Here is a 19,698-nt window from a genome sequence, read left to right as displayed (position 1 = left end):
AAGACGAGTGTGTTGGATGTTAATTGAGCCTCAACAACCTATACAAAAATAAAAAATAAAAAAACAAAGAATAAATCAATCTTGAGTTTAAAGAAAAAATGTAATTACTAAAGTTAAACATAAAATTTAAAAATTGTAATGTTTATCTAAAAATGGCTTGTGACATGTGGCGGTTTGTGATGAACATTTTGACCTCTTCAGCCTTAGCATAGCCTTGTTTGATTCAATTTATTCTTGTGCGCAACTTTTGTAGTGTGAGGTTGAGTGAGTGAACAACACAAGTCGTCTAAACTATATGTGACAATTATGTCTCATCCAACATACCAACCGCTCTACAATTCTCTGTGTTGTTTGTTATGACAAGCAACATTTTGAAGAGCCACTTTTATATGCATTGTATAAGGATGTCAGGAATAAACTGTACATCCTTCACTTTCCTCTCACAATCCATGGCTTTGAAAAATGTTGTCTTTTTAGGGTGTATTGCAATCACATTGTTTAATAGCCGATTTTTTTCATCTTTCTATCGATCCAAAATAGTGGACAACTTGTTTCTATAAATTCCTAATGGGAGCTAACAAAGTGTCTATATTTTTTCCTCCTTTGCCAATACCTTCTCATAACTTGGGCTTGGGTATTTTTTTGTAGCCTCATTTACTTAACATATCTTGCCAATATAGTGATTGAACAACATTGAAGGACAAGTCCTTTGCATAGAGGCAACCTTTCTAGCATCATTTTGAAATGCTTTCTCTAATTGCCTCATTATTTTCACATTAGCGGGCTCTTCTTCATTCTTGCCCGAAACTAGGTGACTCTCTACTACAACATTAGGGAAGACACTTTGAGATGAAGAAGCAAGGGGCCTTCATGATCTCCTTCCTCTCCTGAAAGGATGTTCTGCTGTAAGGGAAACCTTTGCATCTACTTCCTCCTACCCTTTTGATATATTCAACCATTTGATGATGTGGGATGGACACCATTTTTTCTTGGACATTCTTTGATTCCCATGTTAGGAATGATACACAAATGAGCTTCCATCCAGCTGTACGTGCTAATATACCCCTGACAACAAATACTGCATATCCAAACAAATGTCCTACCACTTCAGATTGGTTGTATCATTTGTACTTGCCTCTACAAAGGTGAACTTGGATTGGTGTTGAATGCGGGTTGGCCAGTGGAACTAGTACTAGCTGCCATTTTATTCTCTACAACAAATTTAAATTTATAAATTACTATTTATCATACAAAAAAATAGTTTAATATTAAATATCTTTGTTTTACTGTTTATGTTTCCAATATATAAATAAAAAAATGTCAAATAATGATAATATATACTATATACTGCTTTAGGTGTGCCAGTCTTGATTCCTGATCTGTGACACTGTATACTGTATGATGTGAAATGATCAGCAAGGGCAAAACCATCAAGAGGGTTCTTGCATCTGCTGCAGCTGCTAAATCTACTCAATCATTTGATAGTATCCCGCTCTTTTGTTGTTCTGCTGATCTGCAATGAATTGAATGTGAAAAACAAGCAACTTGACCTTATGTAAATATCATTTTATCTCTTGAAATTAAATCCACTTGCCCTTGTTTTCTTCTGCAACAGCAGGTCAGCCTTTGACAGCAAAAATATTGCGCTACACTTTATCAGCTTGCAGCTATCACCATTATCTTGTAAAAAGTGTTAGTTGAAAGGACCAAAGACAAGATAACCTTACCCAGTGGACTGGGAGGACAACCATTGATTTGGACTTGATGCAGACTTGAGGATTTAATTGACAACAAACTCACTAAAGAGGCATGAAAACTGAGTTTCGTGGTGGTACCAACAATTTAATTTAATTTATTTTTTAACAAACCAAATTAAATCTTTTCTCAAAATCGCAAAATTTAGAGTTTTTCACCCTACCAGATGATATTGAATTTCCGAAACATGGTAAGTTAACTATGGTTTTCATGCACTGTATTCTTATAATGAGTTCTGTTAGCTCCCTATATAATGTTTCAAATGCAAGTTTTTAAGCAATTGTACTTTTACATTATCTTTGATAGTTGTTAACTTGTTATAATACAATTTGAGGGTGTAAGGTGAAATGGTATTGAGTAACTCTTAAGTGTAGCCATAGAACTATTGATAAGTGTGTGTTATTTGGATTTTTGTAGCAAATGACTACCCTGGAATTGTAATTGTTGAGGAACCAGAATGGAAAGAATATATTCAAGGTTCAAATGCAGTTGTTAATTTGGCTGGGACACCGATCGGTACTAGATGGTCTCCTGAGGTGAATGAATGCATATTATGATATTGTCTTTTTTTGCTTATCTTCTTTCTTTTTTGTGGGAGGATGAGGAGATGATGGCAACCAATATTGGTAGATATCCGACATTGTCTTTTCAAATACAAAATTATTAAACTGATTTCCCTGAACCTGAAGTGTACAAAGGAAACTGTTGGTAGGAGATTTGGCCACTGTAGTCCACAAAACTATTTGTTACACCATTAGTAGGAAACTATAGTTACATCCTTTGGTCTGCATTTCATCTCATTAGCCAGGTGCCCATATGATTGACATGAGCTCTGTCCTCACTACAACATATACGTCATATTCTCAAACAACAATCTAAACATTGCGACTGAGGCATTTTCTACAGTAGTTCCTGAAATGTCAGTGGCCATATGTTTTTTTTCCGTTACAAATGACCTGGATTATAGACAAGAAAAATAAAGAATTGAATATTTAACCTGTATAAACAAGAAAATAACACCACCTCATCAATCATAGCATTTTGTATATGGACTGCAAAACAATGTCAATTCTATACCTACCACTACAACTTAGGATTATGGAAGTAGAAAGTTAAACTTTGGTCAACTCAATCAGCACTAATCATAATTATTCTTTATAATTTCTAAGGAGAAGTTGAATTTCTAAAACAGAAATAATTTATGTTGAATAGAAATAATAATAACCTAAGTCGCCGATTTGGGTATGGGTGCGGGTATGGAATATAGAATCGGGTACGCGGGTATAATTTTTTTTTCTTGGGTACGGTATACACACACACATACATAGAGTATCACTGCATAACTATAAGAGTGATACTTATAAATCCATAATTGCCAATAAATAAATTTTTTAAATGCCTCATAATATCATATTCATAATTTGCACAAATGATAATATTCAAGTTTCGAAATGTCATTACACAATGAAAATTCAAATTACAATCCATATTTAATATCCACATTCATATTTATCAGAAGTATCAAGGTCAACATTTGGTTCAACTTCGTTTGAACCACAATCCATTAGAATGCCTCTCCCACGAGCTACATCTAAGTTAAGTGCAAGAGCTGCCTCATCTATGGAGACTTGGGCAAGTTGTGCAACTGTAGCATCTAAATCAGCACACCCAGGGGCTAGATCCCAATTCCTTGTCACACCCTCATTGTATGTAGAGCAAATCCTGTGCTTTTTTTTGCACCCAAATGATTGTGCTTGTTTGAGTGGATGGAGGAATATGTACTCCAATTTTGCTTAGCTGAAGAAAAGCTTGCAACTTGCTGAGTTTGCATACAACATTTAGTTTTTTATTTTATAATTCAAGAATCAAAAGTTAAAACATAAATTATTAAAAAAAATATGTTAAGATAATATATAGCATGATAGCATTGAATGAAAAATGGTAAAAATAAACAATAAAAAGATACATACTTAGGAGAGAATTTTAATTTCAAAAGGCTACAAGAAAATGGATCCTTGACCATGTACACACCACCACTCATCAACACTCATCCTATATTTGGCATGAAGGGTGGTAGTATCATGATTTTTTAAAGATACGAATTGGCCAAACTCGTTGAAGACAATATTTCAAATTTCATCACCTAAAAATATCTTTCTAAATGTAGCCTTGTAGCCATTAGCAACCTCCGCATCTCTATATGGTGCCACCCTCCTTGGAAATGCATACCTCTTTGCTATAATACTTTGGCGACAAAGAAAATGCTAAGAGATGTTGCAATGGTCAACAACAATTTGTTGCCCAATTTGAAAAATGTTTCCATTGGGTCATGTCCCTTGGCCTCTATTACTGCTCTTATTTTTTTCACCATGGAGTCCATGCCATCATAAATTTCACCCAAATATGGACAATCAATATCAACATACCTAATCATGCTCATGATGGGTTCAGTGAAACTCAAATTATATTCCACACAATCCCACCACTCATCATCAAGGATCCATGCTCTTACTTTCTGGGCTCTTCCCATGTTTGACTGCCTCCATACACTCCATAAGGTGTTGATGACTATAGAATTGAAGGCCTCTCGCACCTTCACAAGCTGTCTTAAGATGATTGTGCGATATGCAAATTGTGTTTTGGCAACTTAACATGGTATAAAACAATACACATCATATATCAACTATAAATAAAATAAAAATTAAAAAATTAAAAACAAAATTCAAATTACCTTCAACAACTCCAACTTGGAGGTCCTGAATATGGCTTGTGACACATGACGATTAGTCTAAAACATTTGAATCTCCTCGGCCTCCGTGTAGTCTTGTTTGACCTAGTCAATTTGTGTGCCAATCTTTTGCAAGATTAAATTGAGTGAGTGGACTGCACGTGGTGTCCAAAAAATGTGACTATATGTAGCCTCCATCATAGACCCAACTGCCTTACATTTTTTAGCATTGTCTATTATGACTTGGACAACATTTTTAGGCCCCACCATGTCAATGGATTCTATGAGGATATTGGCAATGAAACTTACACCTTTTACTTGCCCCTCATGATCCATTGCCTTCAAAAAATCACCCTTTTAGGGAACATTGCTATAACATTGATTAATGGTCTATTTTTGCATTCCTTCCATCCCTAAGAAATAATGGACACACCTATTTTTGGCCATGTATCTTTGGTCACTCTTAATGATGTCTTTACTGAAGCTTTCTCCTTCGCCAATAAGGTGGTTCACACCTTTTTATACTTGAGACAAACATAATTAGGAGGTGTATTGCCAAAGGTATTCACCATCTCCCGCCAATTAGGTGATCTAACAATGTTGAAACAAAGCCCATTGCCACAAATGCAACGAGCAATCCTCTGATCTGCAACCTCTTTGATTTCTTTTTTGAAGACCTTGTTCTATGGGCCTTTTTTTTGTGTAACCAAAACATTCTCTGATTCAAAAGGTGGTGGCATTGGCATGAAAGGATGTGGCCATACTAGGAGGTTTCTTTGAGCTTTTCTTGGCAAGAGGATGATTTGTTTCTTTTAATGTCAACTTCCTCTTGTTCTTTAATATAAGCCATTATTAGATCTTGTGGCAGGCTTTTGTCATTTAGCCCCAGACAAGCTTTTAGTCCATGTCCAAAGATGGTGCATAAGTGACCTTTCACACGATAGTATGAACTTGTGTGCTCTTTGTTGCAATGGTTACACTGCCAAAGAAAACTCCCACCACCAAACATTTTCTTAATCATTGTTGTATAAGCACAAAGTGGTGAAGCTGCATCAATTTAAAAAAAACTCTCTTCATTTTGGCCCTGGGCAATTGAACTAGAACTTCCAGTTCCTGCCATTATGTATGAATAATGAACCTAAAATGGAAAAGATCAATGAATTTTTTTAAAAAAAATTCAGCATTTTAACCCCTTATGCATAAAAGGTTAAAAAAAAAATTCAAAACTTCTAAAAAAAAATCTTGAAAAAAATATAAAAACCTTGAAAAAATGAAGATTTACTTGCCTTTGATGGCTAAATCTTCCTTCTACAAAGATTCTTAATCCTTTGGTGTGCGTCTTACTCCTTTGTAGCTTTCACCTTTAAAAAAATGCAAAAACCTTCAAAACCAACTTGGAGAAAAAAATAGTGAGAATGCCAGTTTTGTGTTGAAGAATTAAGGTGAAGTTTCATAAAGAAGGAAAGGTAGGGCAAAATTAGGGTGGGGGGTGGGGAGGAGTTTTTAATATTTTAATCATTTTTTTTGACTTGTTTTTGGTTGCCCACATTGGCAAAAATGCTCGGGCCCGGCTTGGGCGCCTGGATCGAACCCTGGGTGAACCCACGGCCAAACTTGGACCAGACTTGGATACGGATTACATTTGTTCCTATACCCAAACCCAAACCCACAAATTTGGTAATGTAGGTAATAACTGCATTTTTTTAATCTACAATTTAAATTCAAGTCTTCAGTGCCACCATATCTCAATAAATCCATCTTTAGCATGCCACCTTTCTAAAGAAGATCGGTTTCCTCCAAAAACTAGGAATCAGCCTAAAAATTATTAAATTTAGATTCCTTATCATCTTAGTTCAATTATCACTTTGTTGCAATAAATGTATAAAAAGTTCCATATATTCTAGACTATTCACAAGAGCTTTCCATGGTGCATTTGCTTGTCAAAGACAACCTCTGTAAGCTTATATGTAGAACTTTCTAACTTCAAGTGAAAATGCTGATATCATTTCGTGATGTATATCTAGCTACCCAAATTTTCTATGTTTCATATTCTAGTGTTTTGGTGTGTTGCAATTAACTCCTGATTTTCTAGAGTAGTATCCTCTTTTGGGAGATCCGCTACCTTGTTAATCCAGATTGCCCTGTTCCTCAGCATGGTCACATTGTTTTTTTACTAGCATAAGGATAGGAGCTCTCAAAATACAGAATGCAACTGCTTATCAATATATCTGGTTTGTAGTTCAAGGCAGCCCACAAATGAGCTTTGGATTGAACAAGCATCCATGGCAAGTTAACCCTGTTGGAGTTTCCTTGGGGTACAGTTTATTCTTCTTCTGATATAAACCTCCAGGTCAAAATACAATACTTCCCATAGTGGTAGTCACCCTTAGGCCAAGACATACAAGGACAGATTTTTACAGAAAAGAGTGCACCCTCTTATTACAGGATAGTAACCTTTATATTATTTATTCAGTATCTTCATGCCAACCTCACTTTAATGCTACTGAAGTTGCATATGAAGCCAAAGATATGCGTGAGTAGAGATTCCACAATTCTTGTCACCTGGCATGGCCTCCATGGCAGCTAAACTTCTTACAAATAACCAAAACAACAGACATTCCCAAAATAATCTCTTATCTCTAACTGAAGTTAGGTGAAGGATAGTTGGCACCGTGACTTCTCAATTACTTCACATTAACTGTAAAGTACACATTAAAACATTAACTCTTTTATGTAACCAATTGCCAACCCATAAGCCATTCAAATCTAGGTGATGATTTCATCCTTTTCCCCTATATATACCAAAATATCAATTTTTTTCATTATATAAGAAATCTTAGGTTTTGCAACTTAGGATACAATATAGGTATAACATTCAATATCCCATAATATTACATCATACCTCTATGAAATCTTCTCTAGGGTCAATATAATGATTTTATCACTAATCATGAGTATCAATGGTTTAAAAGCCTCTGTATTCTTATCTTTCCCTTACATGTCAAGCTATTGCACCTGGAGACATGAAGATTAACTAGCATTATTTGTCCAAGATGGTCAATCAAAATAACATCACCCTGCAAATATATTAACCATGTTGAAAAAGCTTATGAATACTTTCTGGCCAAACCATGGAACAAGTAATAAGCAATGATTCCTTGACCAATAGTGTTATCAAAGAATTGCCACAGGTCTTGCCCTAAAAATTGTCAAAATCACACAAAACTTGCCATAAATTGCATTTTTCAGAAAACTTGGAAGGGGTTAACTGTTAAAACCTAAGTCACAAGGTTCGAATTCGAATTCGAAATCGACGGCCATGAAATTCGGATGAAATTCGACAAGGGAAAAATTCGAAAAAAGAAATCGGATAAAAATCGCGTTATATAATTTTGTTTATTTTTTAAATATATGTATACTTCGGGTAGGAGAAGATGCGACGGCAATGGCTCAACCAAGACAAAATGCGACGGCAGCTGGAAAAAATCCGACGGCCACGACGACCTTTAAAGCCACGAAAGTGAATACCCGAGTGCGACCCAGCAGTTGTGGAGAATACCAGCGAATCGCGACCCAACAGTTGCAGATACAAAGCATACCCGCGACAACGCTTTATAGAGAATCCGCTGAACGACGACCTTTAAAGCCACGAAAGTGAATACCCGAGTGCGACCCAGCAGTTGTGGAGAATACCAGCGAATCGCGACCCAACAGTTGCAGATACAAAGCATACCCGCGACAACGCTTTATAGAGAATCCGCTGAAAATCTTTAAAAAAAACCCTAAATGCTTTTCGGAAACCCTAGAAACACGTTTTAAAAATTTTAACTTTAATAAAAAAAAATGACGTCATGGCCATCCGATTTTTTGGTCGAATTTGAACGAATTTTTCATGTTAGTTTGAAATTCGATAAAAATCGGCCCTCATCTTTGAAAATCGCTGATTTCTGTGACTTAGGTTAAAACATCATTTTCCCCCTCATTTTGTGAATCAACTTTTTGATGGATGACTAGAGCGACAACTAGGTCGTGATTTGAGACTTTTGTGAACAAATTTTAGGGTTGTGTTTCAATTTTCATGGGTCTGCTGTGACTCTGCATTGTCAACTCCCATTTTCCAATTACATTTCATAGGTCTGAAACTTTCAAGCTTCAACAAATATATGATCCACTTGCCTGACACTGACTTAGCGGTAGTAGACTCGTCTTAAGCTTTAGTTATAGAATAAATCTATGATTTGTAATATTTACTGATATTGAAACTTGAAGTTCATATGTATTGAATAGTTGAACTTGTATTCTGTTGTGAAATATGGATCGAAGAATAATGACAGTGATTCTGGAAGACTGATTGCCGTGAGTTATTGATCGTCTCCATCATTGAATCCGGTTTAAATACAAGAGGAACGGTTGCCTACGTAGGGACATGTCCATACGTGGCAGTTGTGAAATATGGATCGAAGAATAATGACAGCGATTCTGGAAGACTGATTGCCGTGAGTTATTGATCGTCTCCATCATTGAATCCGGTTTAAATACAAGAGGAAAGGTTGCCTACGTAGGGACATGTCCATACGTGGCAGTTGCCACGTATGGACATGCCCCTACGGAGGCAACCGTTCATAACAATTAGTTTGTTTATGTTTAATTTCCGAACTGCATGCTCCGTTAATATAATGCGATCGAGAATCACATGGGCACGGTAACTATCGTGCCCACTGTGATTATCATCGCAGTGTATACAAAGTTTATGTCCATCTGCATATCGGGACTGTGTGTTAATAGCACTCTCTAGAATGACTTTCAGGCATCGATCATATATATATAATAACCGATTTACCATCAGTTAGATTCACAAGGGCTATATCTTAACACTCCCTCTTAGCAGGAGTGGATCTAAGTAATTTTCGTGGGAGCATATTCTGTCATGACTTTCGACACAATTCGGGACAACATTTAATATAGTCTTGTCATGACAATAGACTCACTATCATGATATCCCGCTCAATTCGGGACAATCACTTAAGAAGTCAATCATGAGATGATCACATAGTTTAGGATCAAGATATCCGCCATAGTTCGGGACAACAACTTAATGTATTCAATCTTGACACTTGGTCAACTATTGTCAAGATCGTCACCTTGAAATAGTAACCTTAAACATAAGAAGATCGTCATCTTCTTGAACATAGTTAGAATATTGCAATATACATTTTATTTATTTATTCATGAACAAATTACACATGGTGGGAATTTCATCCTAATAATCTTAATTATAATCTAGTCATACCAAGTTTACTTCTGAAGTATTCTATCTTCAATCTTGCAAGTGGCTTGGTGAAGATATCAGCATTTTGTTCTTCAGTACTGATGTACACTAGTTTTATGACGTTTCGATCTACCATATCTCTTATGTAGTGATAAGGGATCTCAATATGTTTGGATCGATTGTGAAAAAATGGATTTACTGAGAGCTTGATACAGCTCTGATTATCACAGTGAATTATTGTTGAATTCAGAGTTTTTCCAAATAATCCAAATAATAACTTTCTCAGCCATACCGCTTCACGAGCTCCCATGGAGGCTGCCATATATTCTGCTTCGGTGGAGCTTTGTGCAACTGCTGACTGTTTTCTGCTAAACCAAGATATCATAGCAGAACCAAGATTGAAGCAACACCCTGTAGTACTTTTATGGTCAGTGGTACTACCGGCCCAATCAGAATTAGAATATCCTTCAAGTTTAATCTCAACATTTTCATACTTTAAGCCAAGTCCGATTGTGCCTCGTAAATATCTTAGAATGTGTTTAGCAGCCATTAGATGTATCTTCTTAGGTTCACACATGAAGTGTCTTAATACATTTGTAGCATAGCAGATATCAGGACGAGTATATACCAAATACATGAGTGAACTGACGATTTGTCTGTAGAGTGTGGGATCTGTAGGTTTTGAATCTTCTGCCTCAATTTTTAGCTTGTGCAAATTAGTTTCCATTGGTGTAGCTAATGGCTTACACTCCATCATCCCAAATCTAGTTAGAATATCTGTGGTGTACTTTCCTTGATTTAGGAAGATGTAGTTTTTCTTCTGCCATACTTCTAATCCCAAAAACTAATGTAGAAGCCCTAGATCCTTCATATCGAATTTTGCTGCTAGATCTTGCTTACATTTCACAATGAGATTATCCTTTCCTGTTATCAAAAGATCATCCACATAAAGGACCAATATAATCATATTGCCATTTGAAGCCTTGAAGTAGATGTTGGGATTTGCTAGGTTCTTGGAGTACCCTAGTTTGGAGAGATAGTTGTCTATCCTTGCATGCCAGGCCCTAGGTGCTTGTTTTAGCCCATAGAGAGCTTTCTTTAGTTTACAAACATAGCAATTTTTATCAGGTATGGTGAATCCTTCTGGTTGTTCTATATATACTTCTTCTTCAATTGAACCATTTAGGAAGGCAGTCTTTACGTCCATTTGGTGAATTTTCCATCCTTTGGGTGCTGCAATTGCAATGATTGTTCTTACTGACGTATACCGGGCAACTAGGGCAAGTGTCTCTTCATAATCAATTCTTGCTTTCTGAGAGAATCCCCTGGCCACAAAGTGAGCTTTATGTTTTTCAATGCTGCCATTAGATGCATATTTGATCTTGAATAACCACTTGGATGAGACAACTGATTTGTCTTTTGGTCTAGGCACTATATCCCAAACATCATTCTTTAGTATAGATTGATATTCTTCAACCATAGCATCTTTCCAAGTCTGTTTTGATAAAGCTTCTCTGACATTTGTTGGTTCAGAATTTGTGAGTTCGGTTAGAAGTGCAGCATAACATTTTAGAGTTCTTGTTCTCTTATTTTCTTTGGAAATTTCATTTGGTTCTACATTATTCTCTTCAATCATTTTCCTTGCCCACAGAGGTCTTTTCTTGTTATTGAGTGTTTCAATATTTTCATCAACAAGAGGTTCAGAAGCTCTTATGATGTCCTCCCTCTCAGTGTCTGAAGGTTCGGAATTTTCTATGATATTCTCCCTCTCAATCTCAGTTATGTGATCTTCTTCTTCTTTAGTAATGTTATCATCCTGAGGTTCTTTGAGTGTAGTGTTTTCTTCAAATTTTACATCTCTACTTATCTCAACAGATTTTTTCCCTGGAATGTAAATGCGATATCCTTTAGTATTTTCACTATAGCCAATGAAGATACCTCTTTTTCCGGATGGTTCTAGTTTTGTCCTCTTTTCTTTAGGAACATGTATATATACGGGACAGCCAAATATCCTTAAATGACTTAAGTGTGGTTTGTTCCTTGTAAAAGCTTCTTCAGGAGCTATGTTTTCTAGAACTGAGTGCGGACGTCTGTTTTGAATATAGACTGCTGTATTTGAAGCTTCTACCCAGAATGAAGTGTGTAAGTTTTGGTCATGCATCATGGCTTTTGCTGCTTCAATTATGGTTCTGTTCTTTCTTTCTGCTACTCCATTCTGTTGTGGATTATATGGTACAGTATACTCCCTCTTAATCCCAACAAAATTACACTTTAGAAAACATATCCATGTTTTTCGAGAGTAGTCGTCAACAAGATTATGTAGTATAAGGATCCAGTTAGGGATGGTGTTGACATGGGACCGCATAGGTCTGAGTGAATTAGTTCTAAAATAGATTTTGATTTGTGCTCGCTTGAGAGAAAAGAAACTTTCACATTCTTTCCCAAGGCACATCCTTTGCAAATGCCTGTGTGTTTAGATTTTAGCTGGGGCAGTCCTGAAGTAATCTTCTTTATGCTGGATAGAGCACTATATCTTAGGTGTCCTAATCTTTTGTGCCATAATTCATTATTATTTGAATCTTCAAGATTTAGTGCTTCCTTTTGATCACTGCATGGTTTGTATAGGCTACCATCTCTTGAACCTATTGTTATGGCATTTTTGATATTTGTATTTTTAGGCCAGAGTAGAACTTTATCTTCATTGAAGGTAACCCGATATCCTTGGTCAGCTAGGCTTGAGATTGAGACTAGATTTCTTTTTATTCCATATACAAACAGAACATCCTTCAATTGTAGAGATACTCCATTTCTTAGTTTGATAGTACAGGTCCCAATTCCTTTCACAGGATATGTGTAGTTATCTCCAATAGTAACCTCTTCACTTGAGTGCCCGTTCACTGTTTCAAACTGATTTTTGAATCCAGTTATATGCCTTGATGCTCCACTGTCTACGATCCAAGTGTTTTTATTTGTATTTATTTCGCTTGATAGGGCTAAGAAGAAAAGTGAGTTTTCTCCTTTGACTTCGGCTAGAGTAGCTTGTGTTTTCTTCCTTTCTGGACAATTCCTGTGAGTGTGCCCATATTTGTCGCATTTGTAACACTGAATTTTAGACATATCTCTTTTCTGATGGTTTTTATTTCCTCTCTTCCGTTTGGGGAACATTTTCTTTTTGTTGAAGTTATTTGTATTAAGTGGTTGGATTTCTCCTTCTTTATTTGGCCCTAATCCTCTTGAGATTAGTCGAGATTCCTCTTGAATGCACTCATTCTTAAGTTGTTCAAATTTGGGTAAGGGGGGTGTTCTGCTAATACATTGAATGTAGGATTCCCATGAAATTGGTAATCCTCTTAGGGCTATGAGAGAGATTTCTTGATCATCTACCTCATTTCCAATAGTTTGTAATTGGGCTTTTACTTCAGATATCCTTGAAAAGTATGTAGATATTGTATCATCTTTATTCATCTTTATGTTTAAAAGTTGTTGTTTCAAGGTTAACATTCTGCTCGCATTGTTAACTTCATATGTATTTTTAATGGTTTTAAATACTTCATATGCTTTAGGCAGTCTGGCTATAGATGGAAGAATATGATCTTTGACTGAGTCAATAATTATTTTCTTTGCTTTATTATTACGCCTTTTCCAGGTAGATTTCTCTAGATCATCATTTGGCATGTCTAGGTTTTCTTCTATGTAAGACTCTAATTCTAGTTCTTCAAGAATGGCAATGATTCGTATCTTCCAGGAAACGAAGTTGGAGGCTCCTTCGAGTCTATCTTCCACTCTCATATTACTTGACATTTTGAATATTTTCTTAGTCGGATATATCCTCTGTGTATATAGCCTCTGCGTCGATTTGTTATTTATTTCCGATAAATGCTTATGAGTAATATGGCTGTCTAATTTATTCTCTTAATAACTTGTCTCTGATACCATGTTGTGAAATATGGATCGAAGAATAATGACAGCGATTCTGGAAGATTGATTGCCGTGAGTTATTGATCGTCTCCATCATTGAATCTGGTTTAAATACAAGAGGAAAGGTTGCCTACGTAGGGACATGTCCATACGTGGCAGTTGCCACGTATGGACATGCCCCTACGGAGGCAACGGTTCATAGCAATTAGTTTGTTTATGTTTAATTTCTGAACTGCATGCTCCGTTAATATAATGCGATCGAGAATCACATGGGCATGGTAACTATCGTGCCCACTGTGATTATCATCGCAGTGTATACAAAGTTTATGTCCATCTGCATATCGGGACTGTGTGTTAATAGCACTCTCTAGAATGACTTTCAGGCATCAATCATATATATATAATAACTGATTTACCATCAGTTAGATTCACAAGGGCTATATCTTAACATATTCTGGTCTATGAAGTGTATTGAACTCTGTTTTGATATATCTATATATGAACAAAATCGATAATGTAGTAATATGTGTGTTTTTTAAGAATATATTTGATTTTTTTTTTTGTTTTAATGTTTAATAAATTTGCTAGGTTATTGCTGAGCTTTTCCCCAAGATTTTGCAGAGTCCTAAGTTTTTAATTTTTGGGTTGGCGGAGTAATTGCTAAGTCCGAGTTTTTCAACTTTGAATAATGAAATTAACACATTCACTTCCACCAGCATGGTCAAGATGTCATCATGCCTCTATACATGTCTCAAATCTCAATAGTAGAGAAAATGAGTTAATCAAAGTGGGGATATTAGACCCTACAAGGTGTTCACTTTTAATCCTTTGTTTGTCTATCTCCCATTTCATTATGCTTGCGCATGATTAGATTATACTTAAATAAGGATACGATATTGTACATGTCCTAAAGTGTTTACATTGCCATGCAAACTTTTCCCTCTTTGATTTTTGATTCTATTGGTGATGGTGGCTCATAACCATGTGGTGCCTTAAAGGGACCATCTTGATGTCTATAATATGTAGCATTATACTACAACGTTTCCATATGTAGCTATTCCACCCATTTACTCTATTTGCCTTTGTTGTATCTCCTTATATACCCTTCTAGGAGTTTGTTCAAAACCTTTGAAACATCATCTGTTTAGGGTTTAATTTTAAAAAAATTGGTGAATTATAAATTAGCAGGTTTATTGTAATTTTTTTCCCTCTCTTTGTCATAAGTACAAAATGGGCATGCTTAGTAAGTCAATTTATCATGCCAAATAATCCATCCCTAATTTCTATTGTGGGAGGTCTAGGATGGTGTCCATGAACACCACTTTCCACTTGTAGTTAGGGATGGCATTGCATGGAAGAAGTCTTGGTGTTTTGTTAGAATTTTAATTTGTACCATTCAATGCAACATAGAAGGGAAGAGATGTGCGGTAGAATTACTCTTTGAATTAGAAGGGGAAGCTCTTTGTAAATGTCAACCTATTTACACCTCTAGGCTTAGATGGCCACTACAAAGTCTTAGGTTGAGTCATGATGTCGAAATCTTCAAGGGGCCTTTCCAAGGTAAAATTTAATAAGTTTTCTTTGTTCTTATTAGGAGTCTTTTTTGCATTTGTAACCTGTTTGTGACCTTAGGAAGGGGCTTTGTTGGTGTACGTTGAATCATTCACCAAACACTTATAATAAAATGTCAAGGACACTCTAGCCTCTCTTGAACAAAATCACTAGGTGTGCCAAGATTGCAAAGAAAGACCACACGACAACTCCAAGGTTTATATGTGCGAACGAGCGAATTTATGTGGATAGCTTCCTTGGTTATGTATGCTGAAATACAAGGGGGACTTATGCTCAATTGATATTATTCACAAGCTAGGACTTAGACAAATTTAACAATAAAATCTCTTTCTTTTTTTTTACTAATTTTGACTTTGAATTTCAAAAAAAAGGACAAAAGGGATAAGGGTTTAGAAGTTCTATACTACTAAGAATTCAGGAGACGGTAAAGATTAAGTGAAACCAATCAACAGTACTTTGCTTTGCCACGCTAAGGACAACTAGGCAAAGTAAGTGCAATTTTCTAAGGTTGTGCTTGAGATTTTCAGACTACGAATGATACCATCCAACGAATAATATTCATCCAAAGTAGAAGTTAAGCATCCATGATATAAGCTCAGGCTAACTTTACACGTTGAATAAAAATCATCTATTCAAAGAAAGTATGAGTTAAAGCTTCACCAATCTATGCTTATCAAATCCTTCATTCATTTAACAACTTCAAAAGCAATTTAACTCTAAACAAAAGTATTATGTGTTGAAGAAAGATATGCAACCATGCAACCACGTGATAATAATAAGGCTTCAAAGAAAGTTGTAAATGAACTTATATTATCAAAAGTAGTTGTAAGCAACAATTTCATAAATTTCTCCACCACAAAATGAAATGAGAGAATAAGAGTTTATATAGAGTTTGAGAAAACAAATGAAGGCCACGATCGATCTGAGATTAACGTTTGAGATCAAGACACAACAACTCTAGATAGAGTTTCCCAAAATAACATAAGAGACAAATGCATGCTAGACAAGTGGCGCGAAGAGCTATCTCCTAGGAAGGCACATCGTTATTGTCACGAGCAGTAGTGTGTTCAATGAACCTGGACATGATCGAGCCGACCTCTTCCATGGTGACATGTGGCAGCATATTGATCCTGTATTCTAATCCGTCCAAGTCGTTTGCACAAGCGGTAAAAGATATCTCCCATTCCAATTCCTGTTTCTGGAAGGCATCATGGATGGACAAGAATTTTGATGCCTTGGTCAAGTTTTGCTTTAGGACTAGTCCAGTGACGGTGAAGAAAATTTCTTGAGTCCCGAGTTTGAGATTTTCCAGCCGCATATCACTTTCTCGAATGGTCTCTTTTTCAAGCAAATCGATAGTTATAAGGAAAATTTTGCTTTGTATTTCCTTAATCTACTCTTTGGCCTTAGTACTATCAGCCTTCACCCTCTCTAGGACTTCGCTTCGTGCAACCAATGCCCAATGCCATGCGTTGAAGTCATATGCAGCCCCTGCTGCAATTATGTTTCGATCAATTAGTTCCTGTTTAGGCATGCCCTTCAACACCCTAAGGCATGGGATAATTCTGTCCCAAATATCTTGGAGGTCGCAATTTTGGAGAGCAGAAAGGAGGTTTGTCCATAAGTCAGCATCAATTTATCCACAAATGCTGCCGCTTCTTCTCTTTTGTTTGCCATCCATTCTTTAGTTTCTCTTGCTGTCATCTTTTCTTCAAAATTTCCAAATATTTCTTGTGAAAAATTCAAAAGTAGGGGAGCTACCGCATTGCCTTGATTAAGAGGCTTAGTCAAGTGTTGATTGTATTCCTTCAGGTTTTCAATTTCCTTTTTGTATTCCCTTTTCTTTCCGACCTCCTTGTCCAATCTATCCTTCATGGAAATGATAGAATTATCTAAGTCCTCAGCCTCTTGAATCTTTGTAGTTGGTCCCAAGTCAATAGTAGTGATCTCATATTCTTGAGGAGTGATAGCCTCCTTTGCCTTGTCTACCTTTGGTACAACAATCTGGACTGTACGACAACTTGCTTCATTTTTCTAGATTGTGGAAAATTTCTTGGTTGGCTTCTTGACTGCCACCTTTCCTAATCTGGTCAGGAAGTCGGCCGTGTCGTCTTCTTCTTGAACTTCCACTGGTGCTTTTATTTTCAATCTTTCTTTTAGCCAGTCAGGAATCGTAGGCTGCTCAATGCTTTCTTCTTCCTGATCATTTTCTTCACATGGAATATTCTGACCTCCTCGAAGAGCAGAAATCATTCCCTCCCGAAATTCATTGCCCAAAATATCCATTTCATTATTTGATTTCAATATTTCTGTATCTGTAGGAGATGGTGGTTCTTCTTTTTCCTCCTGCCGATTTGACATCATATTTCCTTCATGGATTGGAGAAGGAATCTTCAATTCTGCTAATGACTCATCTTGAATAGTCAATACATTGTTCACATTCTTGGATGCTGCAAAATGGGATGGCTCTGATCTTCACTTCTTCTAAACAGGCTGCTCATTAACAACCTTCTTTCCTTTTGTCGTCGAAGAACCCTCAATTGCTTCCTTCCTTTTCCGAGAGTCGATACTTTCAATTGGCTCGACATTTTGGGATGCTTCCACGTTCGAAGAATATGATTCCACTTCGCCCATCAAGTTATAAGTGAGGGTCAAATTTCTTCGCTTTAGCACTTGGACTTGCTGGTCAAACCACCATTGCGAGAATTTGACAACTGACCACATTAAAGTGGTTAAATCAGCGAGTTCTGGTTCTGACTATTTCACAAGAGAAAGAGGCCATTTTTCATCAAAACGCGGCTGAGTGTATTCTCCATCGTCTTCCAATTGATCAAGCACACGAGAGAGCTCAGTTGTTCTGATCAAGCTTACTGGCAGTCTAGATCATAGCCTTTTCCTGACTTCAAACTCATCTGCAGCATTTGCCCAAAAATCTTCCATGTCAATTCTATGTCTATACTTTTTTCCGTTCATTGATCCAATGTGGTTATGAGGATCAAAACTAGCCCGAGATCGGTAAAATGTGAATGGATACCATTGCATTTCCAACCTGGCACTCTCAACTGCCTGTGCTATTGGGAAAGATTCCAGCATATTTCTGATGAAAAATGGAAAGGAAATGGCTGCTTTCTGTTTGGTTCTCTGGAAGCCTTGATACGTTTCCAATTGCCTCAGAACTTCTAGCAAGACCATTCTATTTGTGGGATAAATCGGAAGCCGATTAGGACATCCGGTAAACCCCTGGACTCTTATGTATGTGAATCTTGGAAACTGGATAAACCAGGATCCATACTTGCCTACTAAACTTTTGGCCTCCCGAGTGAGCCTCTGATGGGTTCCTCCTTGTAGAGTTCTGGTGATATACATCAAGAAAGCATCATTTACTTGTTATAAGTGGGCCTTCTCACTTAGCTGCATTTGCGGGTAATAGTCATAGGACTTGAACTCATTTTTGCTACTGCCTACTATGCCTCTGCAAAACAGTCCTGTATATTTGTAATATCTTGCCGACAGATAGACTATGTAGGAGCTCATGTAAAAGGACTTTGTTTTTTCCAAATTCTTCAGCTATTCGTCCAGGTTGTCATTGATTATCCTAGACCAATTAAACATTTTAACTCCAGAGGTGATCTCATCAATAAAATAATACATCCATGTTTCGAATGGCATACCTTGAGGGCTGCCCATTACTCTATTTAATAGTAAAATGAGATCGCCACTGTTTTCTTTGAAGTCAGTGTGGAATAATTTCTTGAGACTGGGGCTCGGCTTCTCTAGCCGCGACTTATTAACATTGGTTGCACAAAGTTCAGGGTGATCTTCATAAAATCTTCTGGTTTCCTCCTTAGTTTAATATGAAGTCTTGTTGTAGCTCGGAATCCCGAATGCTTCTTGAATGGCTAATTCTCCAAGATGAGCCAAGACTCTTCCCTTTGGAGCAACAATTTCTCTCTTGGGCATTGTAGTGTATGGCACATTCAACCATATGTTCTGCACATTCCATAGCTGGTGGAAATCCAGCTGCTTGGACGATGCCATTTCTCATCATCCAGCGAGCAATAGGTGTTGGCAAGAGTCCAATTTGCCCATACATTCTCCTTCTGAAATCTTTGAAATCTACGTGCCCGAGGTTGGTGTCTGTAACATTTTTCCATTTGGAGTTGATTTTTGATTCCGGCTGCAATCCTTTGCTGGCGAACTTCATCTGGGATTTTCTTGAAGGTCCTCCTCTGGTTGTCATCAACTTGCAATACACATGAAAATTTAACATTAATTCTCAAGAAAATTTGGAGTTTTAACTCTGATTTTGGATGTTTTACTTCAAATTTTCACTTTCAGCCTATAAAAAAAACCGACAATTCTGTGAAAACATAGATTGAAAACGGATGAATTTGGGTAAATACTTAGTAAATTTCACGAGAATAAGTGAATAAGACAGAAGAAATCAGTCAAAAAT

At 36.7% G+C, this 19,698-nt stretch overlaps 1 protein-coding gene across 2 annotated transcripts in view; it reads left to right on the top strand.

Annotated features, from left to right (window-relative positions):
- The window catches only part of LOC131054538 (epimerase family protein SDR39U1 homolog, chloroplastic), a 296,281-nt gene that overhangs the window by 67,237 nt on the left and 209,346 nt on the right, over positions 1-19,698 (top strand). Inside the window, exon 4 of one of the 2 annotated variants that reach the window (XM_057989067.2) lies at positions 2,173-2,291. The exons of the other annotated variant lie outside the window; for it this stretch is intronic. Coding sequence (XP_057845050.1) covers positions 2,173-2,291 — 119 coding nt within the window. The remainder of the gene's footprint in view (positions 1-2,172; positions 2,292-19,698) is intronic. 2 annotated transcript variants of the gene reach the window in all.

Source organism: Cryptomeria japonica, chromosome 7, assembly GCF_030272615.1.
Source record: "Cryptomeria japonica chromosome 7, Sugi_1.0, whole genome shotgun sequence".
NCBI classification, from domain to species: domain Eukaryota; kingdom Viridiplantae; phylum Streptophyta; class Pinopsida; order Cupressales; family Cupressaceae; genus Cryptomeria; species Cryptomeria japonica.
This window is presented reverse-complemented; position numbering and strand designations above follow the sequence as displayed.